The following is a 12,696-nucleotide window of genomic DNA, read 5'->3' on the forward strand; positions in this document are numbered from 1 at the left end:
GCATCATAACAGCATGTTTTTCTTTGAACAGCTGAGTCGGAAAAAGTGCAGAGTAAGATATTTCAAGAATCACTTAAGGACAGCTCCTCAAGGTAGGGCTTTGTTTGATGTCTTACTTCAGACACATTTTAAAGTATGTAACTGCTGTGATTAATATTTTGTTGAACATAGTTGGACCAGGGCCACATGGTGGTGTAGCGGATAGCACTCTTGCCTCACAGCAAGCGGGTCGCCGGTTCGACTCTGGCCTGCGGCTCTTCTGTGTGGATTTTGCATGTTTTCATCTTGTTTACTCCGGTTTCCTCCCACAGTCTAAAAACATGAACTAAGGTTTAATTGGTGACTCTAAATTGCCCGTAGGTGTGAATGGTTGTCTGTCTCTATGTGTCAGCCCTGTGATAGTCAGCTGGGATAGGCTCCATTAAGGGAAAGGATTAATAAATGAATAGCTGGCTAGAACTAGAAAAACCGCAGCACAATTTGTTGCCTCCGGCAACCAGCCGAGTTGCAGTTTACATCCATGTCTGTGCAGATTCATTTGTAATCATGACACAGTAGACAGTGCCTCAAAAATGTATGTTGCTGCAAAAAAAATTACAAACGATAAAAAATTGGTTGCCAACACACATCTTCAACTTAAGTCAGCATCCGATCAAATAATTCCCCATCTGTTCCTGAGATATGGCATTGAATAATGGACAGAAAAGTGTTTTTGCAAACCATTATACCACATCACAGTGAAGCTGACCTTCGGCCTTTTGAATAAAAAATGTTATCACTTCATCATTTTATTCTCTTAGATCTTTGTGTGATATTGTCAGAATTAGTTTGTGAATTTTTGAGATATAGTCAAACATTTATCTTATGAGGTCACAGTGATCTTGACCTTTGACCTCCAATATCTAAACAGTTCATCTTTGAGTCCAAGTGGACATTTGTACCAAGGCAGACTAGGCAGACTACATAATGCAACCTACCACGGCTATTGCTAGAGGTGTGAATCAGCAGAGGCCCCACGATATGGTTTCATCCCGATACTTGAGTCACAATACAATATTATTGTGATTTTAAGCATTTTGCGTTACAATGAGCATTGCGATACAATATATTGCGATTTAACTGTTTAACTGCATTTTGTGTCTCAGTCTATTCATCTCACTTCAGTCTTTTTATTTCTTCACAATGAGAGTCAAACCCACAGACTGACCAACAAAGTATTCAGTCAAATTGAACTGAACTGATATTAAACATTTACGGACGACAACAACTGCAGCATTTTCTCAAACTTTACTCAACTTTAAGATTCACTGCTCTGAAGTTTTTTAAATGAAGCATAAAAAAAGAGCAATTTTGCAGCGTTATTTTGACAAATTCCCAACACATAGCCTATAGATTCCTTAGATCTTCTAGTTTCATATGGTATCCAGTTTATTCCTTTAAGTGAGAAAAAACAAAAACAAAAATACTGGCGGCTCGCTGTCTGTCGGAACGCTAAATATCGATGTCGGCCATGAATCGATAGAATATTGCCATGCAAAATATCCCGATACTATGCTGTATCAATTTTTTCCCCCACCTCTAGCTATCGTTGACACAGAGGTATGGGAACAAACTCTGAGAAGGGGCGGAGAACACATCTACTCCTTCTCCCTGATTTAGATATTCTGGATCTGGCCTCCGTTTTGCATACCTAGGCTGCTAGCACTAGATTGACGGGAGAGGGAGCAGTGCAAGCCTGGCAAAGATCTAGCAACCTGCTGATTGTAGCGGTAGTTTTGGCCTCTGGTTTGTTTTCTCAGTTAGAGGAAACATCAGAGATTCAGCCTTACATATTTAATAACCCAGACTCAGACGAAGAGTGTGTTATGCACCAAAACGAACAACTAGCAGATAAATCAGAATGGTCAGTGGAGCTAGCATATTTTATGTTGTTTGTTAGCTTGAAATTGATGATGGATGTCACTTTTAGTGGCTTTGAAACATACAATAATGTGCGGTTTTCACTCTCTGCGCACTAGAGGCTTCAGGTTTCTTTTCTGGCTTTTGGTCGCCTTTTAAAGTTGTGACATTCCTAATCTAGCCTGCTCTGGATGCATTTGAATTTCAGATTTTATGGAAGTGCACAGAAATCTCCCTCTTCACTCGATTAATGTGAAAACGCCTCTTTAGTGGCAATCTTTGTACAGATACAAGTCAGTATAATCAAGGTCAGACATTTTCAAGGGACATTAGCATAAGAAAAACACATGTTTAAGCGGAAGGGGGCTTTTTAAAAGCACCAACAACAACATGTAATATTGCAATGAGCCACTTCACCTCCCTAATTTTGTTTTACCCACACACTTTACAGTATGACAGACAAGCACAGTTTTGTGCTTCACTTGAGACCACTTTAGAAAAAGGAGCTGCAGCGTCAGAAACTGCAAGGAGGAGAAGACGGCTTTAATCCCTGACTCCTCTATGATAAAGACCCCACTTTTCATCTGGTAATGTCCCAGGAGCCGGTCCACAGGTGACACACATTCATCAGCACACTAACTGAAACCCCAGAGAGACGGCAGAGACTTTAACCTTGTCACTGTCTGAGCAGAGCTGTAAAGAGGGAAGTGAAGGGCAGGAAGAGGTGGCACAGAGTAAGAGAAATAAGGTAAGCCTGGCAGAGGACAATCATTAAGTGTGCCTGGCAGACATTAGTTGCTGTATAAATCATCACCAGTAGACTATAGGGAGAACCTGACCCTCGCCACAGATTCTGGAAAGGAGGATGTGGAACAAAAAATGTCAATGACAATGAAGAGATATACAAGTTGATCTATGGTTGGCTATTTCCTTTGGCCCTGGATCGGAGACAGAAACTGGAATTATTTCTTACTATCTTCGACTTTCCATTAAAGCTAAACTTGCAATAGAAGACAAAGTTACTATCCCAGCATGCCCTTCATTGCTACCTATTGTCGTCAGCGTGTCAGGGCACTTGCACTCTTGGTAACTTACGTCTGGGATGAAGCCAATCTCGTTTAGATGGTTGCTGAGCTCTGGGTCGTGGAAGGCAATCATTTGGGAGAAGACGGTCAAGTACTCTGAAACACAGGCAAAAGGGCCAGAGGTCTGAATATACTCTACAGCTTCAGTGCTAAAAACCTGAAAGGAAATCTTCTCGACTGAAGACTTTACAGTCAACAGTAAGAACACAAGAGGTTATAAACAAGACACAGAAACATAAACTTATCAAATAAATGATTGCACTTAACCCATTGAAGCCTGGAAAGCGGATACGTCGTTTTGTAGTATTTGTATAAGCTCTTAAATACTTTTTGAATTTCATTTCTATCTGCTACAGAGGCTGAAAAATCTATTATTTAGTAGAAGCATTGACACTTCTTCGTCAATGGGTTAATAAATCATGAAACAATGAAATCTGAAGCCCTGACAGGCAAGTGAGAAAAAAAATTGTAATTCTTTTTCTAAGTCTGATTGAAATTGTTCTCTTTGCTGTGTATATGATTCAACCCTCTGAATCCCAAAACCACAATATTGGTAATAGTTGTGGGCACCTGGAAAATGATGTATACAGGTGCATCTCAATAAATCAATCAGTCAAATAGCCCCAATCAAGTATTGGGTGCATATAGATGGACATACTTTTCAGAGGCCAACATTTCCATATTAAACATACTTTTTAAAATTGGTCTTTTGTAATATTTCATATTTTTGAGACACTTAATTTTAGGTCTTCATTAAATGTAAGCCAAACTCATAATAATTAGAAGAAATTAGATAAATTAAGACAGGACATGTTTCATTCTGTGTGTAATGGATCTATACAATGTGTTAGCTCCACATTTTGACTTGAATTACTGACATAAATAAACGTTTCTATGATATTGTAATTTATTGAGATGCACCTGAATATACATGTATATATGCAGTGGCAAAAAAAGTATGTGAACCCTATAAAAAGTATCGACAAACGCAATGTGCTTTACCTAATACCAAACAAACAATTATAATAGTCCATTTCTTTATTGAACATGTCACATTCAAAGTGCTGGTGGAAAAAGTAAGTGAACCCTTGGATTTAACAACTGGTCAAACCTCCTTTGGCAGCAATAACCTCAACTTTGGACTTAGATGTAAATCAGATTACATTTTATGACAAATTAATGCAGAAAACTAGCTCATTTCAAAAGCTTCACTTGCTTTTTCTTACCACTGTAGATTCAATTTATTCCAATTTGTGTAAATTACTTATGAAAGAAATGTAACTTTTTTTCCTGTTTTTATGATTTTTGGTTTTGCAACTGTGTTATATTGCACAAAAGAGTTTTCTCTACTTTTAACCATGATTATGTTGTTTCCATAGAGATGCAGGACTTATTTATTGCAGTGAAACACAGGGCCACAATGAAAATAATGCAGGACGGGGAAAAAAACACTGGAACTGCTTTTTTCATGCATAAAGCATTTGGGAAAAACATTTTGCTATTATAGAAAAATATATTTTACACATTTCTGCCACAAGAGGCTCAAGTGTTCCACTAGGCCAAATTCAGATCAGATCCCATTTTGTGACAAATTAATGCAGAAAACTAGGTCATTTCAAAGGCTTCGGTTTTTTCATGTGTAAAACCAGTTATTGCAGTAAAAACAAATAGGCTACAATGAAAATAATGCGACAGGATGAAAAAAACCCTCCCTAAAACTGCTTTTATCATGCGTAAAACAGGTGGGAAAAAACATTTTGCTATTACAGAAAAATGTTTTACTTATTTCGGCCACAAGAGGCTCAAGTGTACCCATAGAGTGTACCACTAGGCCATAGCCGTATTCCAAACATGACTAAACCTATAACAGAAAGAAGCCGCACTCACAGCTGCAAGTCTTGAATAATGTTGAGGGTCCATGGTACCAACAAGGATACAAAGCAACAAAACACTGGCACTCACAGATGTTTACTTTCTCATTGGACTAAAAGCATTTGTGTTTTCTTCCAGGGGAGTTTTAACTTCTCTATGCTGTGCACTTTAAACAAGTGATCAAGTGATGTAATATTAAAGTACTTATAGTAATGTTACAGTAAGTTAAGTTAAGTTAAGTTAAGTTAAGATAAGATAAGATAAGATAAGATAAGATAAGATAAGATAAGATAGAACTTTATTAATCGTGAAGGAAATTCTTGTTCCAGAAAGCTCCAAGTTACAAAAACAATGACAAAAATAACCAAAACATAGGATAATGCAAGAAAAACAATAAACAAAATAAGTAACAATAACAAAATATAATATAAATATGAATATGAATATAGATATAACAATATAGAAATAAAAATAAAGAATAAAGTGTCAGAGGAGTAAAGTGGGTAGAGTGCAGATTATTTTCCAGGATGTTAAAGTAAAAAAACAAAAAGAACAAGGAACTTTTAACCTAGCAAAACCACTTTTTCCACCTGTTCTTGAGTCATAAAGAGAAAACGATTTGGATCAGATATTGTTTTTCTCACTCGCCTCACAGGGTTTCCGTAGGTCTCATAGTTCAGATACGTTTTGTAAGCTATTTGTTGCATGACAACAAAGAGACTGGCGAAGAGAGAATGTTTTGAGTTTATTTCCTGTGTTTTTTCAAACGGAGACAGAAAGCCGAGATGTTGCCAATAGACCGCCGATCCACTGGGCGACCTTGGAAACGAACTTTTGTACATATCAAATGGAACCATTGTAATGCTGTGCCACCACCATTCTTCACATTGTGAATGAACAAAAGAGCTCCATCCAGACAGATAAACATTAGCCAGCTCTCCAGGGCATCTAGCAGGGGAAGGGAAGGATAATAGCCACATTCCCCACAGAGTTCAAGAGGTGTATGGTGTAGCTGTTTATCAGTCACATAAGAATTGCTTGTGACATTTCTCTGCAGGCCTTTGCAGTTTCATTTGTTTCCCTATCTCTAAATGATGTGTCTCTGCTGCAAACTCCATTAAGACAAACTGAAATTAGTTCTCACAGCTTAGGAACAACATGGAGCCAAAATTTAATCAACATTGAGCTGACGGCCTGATGCTCGGTGCCAGCTGATGGTAATTTGTTTTTGAACTTATCCGAATTCTCTGACCATGTTTAATGCTTATTACAGAACTTGCAGTGGCAGTTGACTTAAGCAGCTCAAAAACACTGGATGGCCGAAGTGAAAACAAGTTGTGAGATAAGATAGAAAATTAAAGCAGAGTTTGTAATTTATATTACAATCAGGAGAGGAAAAAAAATTATGCTTTGGAATCAATATACTACTGAAGCCCTGAGGGGCAAGTGAGAAAAATATTCTGTTGATTCTGATCGATTCAGTTCCTTATCATTTTTAAACTGTGAAGCAGGTTGAAAAAAGGCTTTGCTAGGTAAAAAACAACAACAACAAACTCCAGGGTTATTTTGCTTAAATGTAAAAACAGGTAAAAAAAAAAAAAAAAAAAAAGTTTTTTCAGGAGTGTTTAATTGGAGTTTTGTGTGTTTTTATATGTTCTAAATAGGAAAAATATGCATACACTATTAACTCAAAGTACATATATTGTGTTTTAGCATGTTATGCATCTTTCTTTTATCTAGAAATAGAATTTATCTACTGTTTCACTTGCCAGAACTTTCCTTTTCCACCTGTTTTCACAAGCAAAAAAAGTAACTAAGAAAAGTGATCCAGGCAAAACTTTTATTCACCTTTGCAAAACTTTTTTCCATTCTTTTGGATCACCATATTTGCCTCTCGGGACTTCCATACAATACTGTTTGACTGTGCAAAACAGAACGGAGCAATAAAACCTCTCCAGGCACAACAAATATTTATTGTAATATATCTTACCTTGAATGACGTGAGAGTTGTCCTTCAGGAAAAAGTTGTACAAATACTTGGGGATGAAGGCAGACATGCAGGCATATGCCAGTGCTGTGAAGAGTAAAAGATCAGGATGAAAGGAAGCCAAAAAAACAAAAAAAAAATGAAGGATAAATAAATACATTATAATTTCAATTCTTACCTTCATTGTTGAAATTCAAGTAAAGGAATGGTGCACAAAGTGAATCCAAACCTGAAAAGATGCAAAGAAAATACAAAAAGTGTTTAATAAAATTGGTTGTATAGGGTCACACAGCTGTAACTGAGATGAGTTGAAGATGTGACGTGAGCACCATCTAGTGTCCGCTTCTGTATAGTACAAGAAGAGAAAATGCAAATGAAACAGAAGGATAACTGAGGAAATAACAAATAAGGGGAATGAGACTTCAAAAGAAACATCCAGTAACACCTGTTGTCAAGAGAAAAATGGACGCTAATAATTCCCCACTTTGTCGGAAATGCGATTCTCAGACTGGAGATTACTTTCACTGCCTCTGGTCATGTGTGAAGTTACAAATGGTCTAGTATTGTGAATGAACTGACTGCTATCTTTGGTGTCTCAATACGGATGGACCCTATGTGCCTGATACTTGGTCTCCTGGATAATCAGATCACTGACAGTAAACACAGGAGACTTTTCAATATACCAACTTTTGCTGCTAGAAAGAACATTTTACTCATCTGGATTAAGAATGTTGCTCCAACAAAAAAATCATGGCACAACATCGTTATGGACTGCATCCCTAGTGAATACATCACATGCATGCTTCACTCCAAAATAGATGCTTTCTATTGGGTCTGGAACTCTTACTTGCAGCATATCGGGCCCACACTGTCATTCTCCTTGCTTCGTGGATTTCCCAAATCAGCCTAGCCTGTTTTCATAACTTTGTTCTAAGTGCTCACTTTCTAACAAGCACCTTCTGGCCTTGTTGTGTTTGTATGCTCTGTATTGATTGTCATTTGGATACTGTTGTGTCTGATGCAGAATGATAGGGAAGGGGCTGCTCTGAAAATGTGCCCACTGTCATTTGTTATTTTGTCCATAACATTTTTGTATATGCTGTACCCAAATTCTGTTTTGTTTTTTTACTCCTCTTTTCTGTCATGTCTGAGCAGTTCTGTGTGTTTTGTGTTCCGAAAAAAGCAATAAAAATATATTTTTTTTAAAATTAAAAAAAGAAACATCCAGTGAGACAGCAAAAGAGAATGAAGGAAGAGTGTCTGACCCTGCCAGTAGACCAGGTCAGGGTGGGACACCACCCAGGCTTTCAACACACGCCTGAACTTGATGTGGCCCTGAGGAGACGACAGCAGCTCGTCGTACTGGTGGCAGCGTGGGATGTCCACCTCAATCTGGAATCACCAACAAAACACACCCAACAAGAAAATGATCCTCAATTTACTTTAGAAGTGACTCAACATTTTTTTTTGTCTAGTTTTAAAAAAAGTTACCTGTCTGTCAGTTGGTATGGGAGTATCCTTGTCAATGCTCTCATATTTGGCTTGAATGTCTCCCTAAAAAATAAAGAATACATTAAAAAAGATCAGTGTCTGCATAGAGCACTGTTACAACTGCAGATTTTTTTCAACACTTGTACCTCGATACCCAGCAATGCTGCCCACGCCAGGCCTCGAACAAGAGGGGGAATATCCACTCTGGCCTCTTTCCACACCAAGTTCTTCTTGTAAGGATAGGCCTGAGGGAAAAACATAAAGCAGAGTATATAAGATACGATACGATACGATACGATACGATACGATACGATACGATACGATACGATACGACTTTATTTATCCTGCAGTGGGGAAATTTAGTTGTCACAAGGTACGGAAACATAGATATAGAAGACGGAATAAAGAATATAAAAAATAAGACATACTATACCTACATTCTATACACATTATATACAGTATATACATGTTTGTGCTATTTGGCATTTATTATTAATATATATATATATTTTTGTGTTTGTTTGTTTCCTGAAAGTACTTTTGAGCATGATAGTGTTTTGAAAGTAAAAAAAAGATTCAAAATCACATTTTATGTTGGACTAAAGGACTAAAAGAAGACACAAAATGATTAAAAAAAGACACAAAATGACTAAAAAAAGACACAAATGACCAAAAGAAGACACAAAATGATTAAAAGAAGACACAAAATGACTAAAAAAAGACACAAAATGACCAAAAAGACACAAAATTACTAAAAAAATACACAAAATGACCAATATTGTTACCCTTCTGTACGTGGTGGATACAGGAAATGCAAAGTACTTTCAGGAAAACAAACAAACAAACAAACAAACAAACACAAAAAATATAAATAAATAATAAATGCTAAGAAATGTTGCAGAAATGTATAATGTGTATAGAATGTATGGATATGTCTTATATATTATATTCTTATTCTTTTTTTTTGTATGTATGTATCTTGAGTTAAAAAAAAAAAAAAAAAACTCATTGAGATTTAAAACCTTTTCTTCCAAAATGCTCTGATGACTAAATTTCCCCACTACAGAATAAATAAAGTAATATCTTATCTTATCTGTGACTACTCTGTAACCTCTGATGGTTTAAAAGTAATCTTCCCAACACTGGCTTCAGTTATCGTCAAGAGATGAAAATCTGCCTGCTTCTCCAAACTGGGGGCATGCCGACTGTAGATAACACGCTGACTATGGATAAGTAACTTATAAAACCCCACTTCAAAAAATCAGAATTATTATTATAATTGTGTGTGTGTGTGTGTGTTTTTGTACTTCCTACATAGTGAGGACCAGAACACGTTTTTAACCAACAGAGTGAGGGCATTTTTGCAAAGTGAGGACATTTTGGCCACTTCTTAAAAGGCTTTTTTGAGATTTCAGACTTTGTTTTAAGGATTAAAGGTTAAATGATAATGATAATTAACTGAAACGGTATTGTGTGGTTACAAAACTAACTAAAATTATAGGGAAAATGTCCTTCATTATCGTCTTTTTCAACTTTTTTCGTACATAATGAATATGGATAAGGCAAATAAAGGCAAAATTTACTGTGACTTATTTTAATCTCCCACCCAACAAATACCCCATTACAAAAAACTAACACTAAGCCCAATTAAAACTAAACTAATACTAAAGCAAACTCACTCTAAAAACTCATTAAAACTAACAAAACAAAAATTCACAACAAAATTAAAATGAAAATTCCAAAACTATTATAACCTTGCAAGGGGATTCACTGTTCCAATGAGTGTGTGTGTGTGTGTGTGTGTGTGTGCGTATGAATTTGTATGGAGCCCAGACCTTGAGCAGCCTGTCAAAGAGGATGATGCGGATGAGTTGGTACTCGGTGTCTCTCTCTCGGATGATGAGTGGGAGCGTGACGGTGGCCGACAGCTCATTGCTGCTGTTTGACTGGGGCAGATTTGACTGTCTGAAGGAGGGAGAAGTAAAGGGAATATGACATTACCCGGGCCAAAATAAATGATGGGGTGATGTGAAAAATAGTGACAGGGGAGGAGAGGCACAAGCTTCAAGTTCAGGACGGAGATTGCTTACTCGTCTTCAAGTAGAGGATAATAGGCTTCTCCCGCGACATCCTTCAGTCTCTGAAAAAGGAAAAGAGAGGCTTAAATAAAGCAGAATATGGATTCACAATTAAGGTTAAAAATGCTAACATCATAAATAAAACACCTACTATTACCCCAAGTGCGCTTGTCCCCATCACAGATCAACAGCACTCAAAATTGTTCAAAATCGAGGGCACATTTAACAAAATAATAAAGGGGGGAATTGTTTATAGAACAGTTGTTAGCTATGGCATGAACACAAATAATGTGGGTTAATGTTTCATTGTGGAAATGAAATGAAGAGGATTTTCCCCCTTTGTTTGTAACAAGTGATGGTAAAAGGGATAAGGGGCATGGAGAACATGTTGAATTGATAATGAGTTTTTCAAACTGGAACTTAAATTAATTAAATTAAGTTATATGCCTCCGGGCAAACTGTTAAGTTGCACTTTGCATCAGTGTCTGTCCAGACTCATAATATATATACAGTCATGGAAATAATGATTAGACCACCCTTATTTTCTTCAATTTCTTGTTCATTTTAATGCCTGGTACAACTAAACGTACATTTGTTTGGACAAATATAATGATAACAACAAAAATAGCTCATATCTAGCCATTTTCCATGGTTTTCTTGATAATAACCAAAATCACTGTCAAGAAAACCAACGAAAACGGCTAGATATCAGCTCTTAAATTAAACTCTCTAAACGCTATTTTTGTTGTTGTTTTTTTCTTTTTTTTAAGTCACGCACATCTTTAATTTGGCAGCACAGGAACATAGCATCCAACCAAATGTTCCCGAGTTATGGTGTTAAATGTTTGCCAGAAAAGTGTTTTTGCAAAACATTATGATGTCACTGTGAAGCTGACCATTAATCTTTTGGATATAAAGTGTCATGACTTCAACTTTGTATTGTATTCAAATGATGTCATCATTATTTTTTATGGATTCTTAAGTTATTGCCAGAAATGTGTTGTGCAAGGTCACAGCGACTTGTTGACTTTGTTGTCGTACATTTCTGAGTTGACACAGAGACAGTGTCACTGTTGTGTCGTCGAGCAGGAAACTCCGATCCCTTCCCTGCCCGAATGACTCCCCATCTTCCAGGACAAAACTAAAAGAAATATGGAGAGAGGGAAAGAGACGTTTTATCAGGTCTGAACACCATCTAAAGTTGATGCACGATTTCATTGATGCACAATTTGCACATATGCATGAATGTGATGTACTTTGGCAGTGTGCAGATTGGAGGTTTGGACTGTATGATCTCTTTGTTGGTCAGCTCCTTCTCCAGGTCTCCCCCTGCCAGACACCACAGATGGTACACCTCATCTATGGCTCGCTCCGACAGGTAGTCATCATCATCATCTAGTACCACGCATACACAAAGCAGTAAACACCTCAGCTTAAGCACACACAGTCACATTTAATATAATCTCCAGACATCAAGACACTCATATGGCATTGGATCTTGTTTGGACAAAAGTTAAGAATACATTTCCCATATGTGATATCATCTTGAACAGTTAAAACAAACACAATAAATCTAAGAAAATGTCTTCCTGAATTGGAGAGCCCAGAGGAAACGGTCCATCTTGTGCTGTCAACATGATGTTTAATGTGGAGCTCTTGTGGAGAACTAGTTTTGGGAATTAAGCTCTGAAATGTTTGTGAAGCAGAGGAGAAATAATGTTGTTGGACTAAAAAAAACATGTTGCCCCGTATACAGTCCCTGCAGTCCCATAAGTGTCACAGTCACCATTTGTATTAAGTTTGTTTTCAGGCACTTTATATACTGTATAAATGTTCTTCCAGGTGAGTTTATAATGGAACAATTAAAATAAGTGCAATTTCTGGAAATAAGAGTAAGCAGCATTGCAAAAATGCAAATGAACTGTACCTTCAAGAACAAACTATTAATATTAATATTGATGCCCGCATGCTTAATTAAACCTACAGATGCATCTCAATACATTAGAATATCTTGGAAAAGTCAATTTCCAGGAGTTCAAGTCAAATAGCCCCAACCAAGTATTGAGTCATATAGATGGACATACTTTTCAGAGGCCAACATTTACATATCAAACATACTTTTTAAAATTGGTCTTTTGTAATATTACATTTTTTGAGACACTGAAATGTAGGTCTTCATTAAATGTCATAATCATTATCATTAGAAGAAATCAAATAAATTAAGACATGAAATGTTTCATTCTGTGTGTAATGGATCTATATAATGTGTAATTCCCACTTATTG

At 36.8% G+C, this 12,696-nt stretch overlaps 1 protein-coding gene across 4 annotated transcripts in view; it reads right to left on the bottom strand.

Moving 5' to 3' along the window:
* Positions 1-12,696, bottom strand: part of tbck (TBC1 domain containing kinase) — a 122,912-nt gene that overhangs the window by 56,575 nt on the left and 53,641 nt on the right. For all 4 annotated transcript variants that reach the window (XM_059341381.1, XM_059341399.1, XM_059341390.1 and 1 more), the window contains 10 exons: positions 11,669-11,807; positions 11,454-11,553; positions 10,425-10,474; positions 10,170-10,299; positions 8,481-8,579; positions 8,335-8,397; positions 8,109-8,235; positions 7,022-7,072; positions 6,847-6,930; positions 2,995-3,080 (listed from right to left, as the gene is read on the bottom strand). In XM_059341381.1, the coding sequence (XP_059197364.1) occupies positions 2,995-3,080; positions 6,847-6,930; positions 7,022-7,072; positions 8,109-8,235; positions 8,335-8,397; positions 8,481-8,579; positions 10,170-10,299; positions 10,425-10,474; positions 11,454-11,553; positions 11,669-11,807 (929 nt within the window). The remainder of the gene's footprint in view (positions 1-2,994; positions 3,081-6,846; positions 6,931-7,021; positions 7,073-8,108; positions 8,236-8,334; positions 8,398-8,480; positions 8,580-10,169; positions 10,300-10,424; positions 10,475-11,453; positions 11,554-11,668; positions 11,808-12,696) is intronic.

This window comes from Centropristis striata, chromosome 1 (assembly GCF_030273125.1).
Source record: "Centropristis striata isolate RG_2023a ecotype Rhode Island chromosome 1, C.striata_1.0, whole genome shotgun sequence".
In the NCBI taxonomy this organism is placed as follows: domain Eukaryota; kingdom Metazoa; phylum Chordata; class Actinopteri; order Perciformes; family Serranidae; genus Centropristis; species Centropristis striata.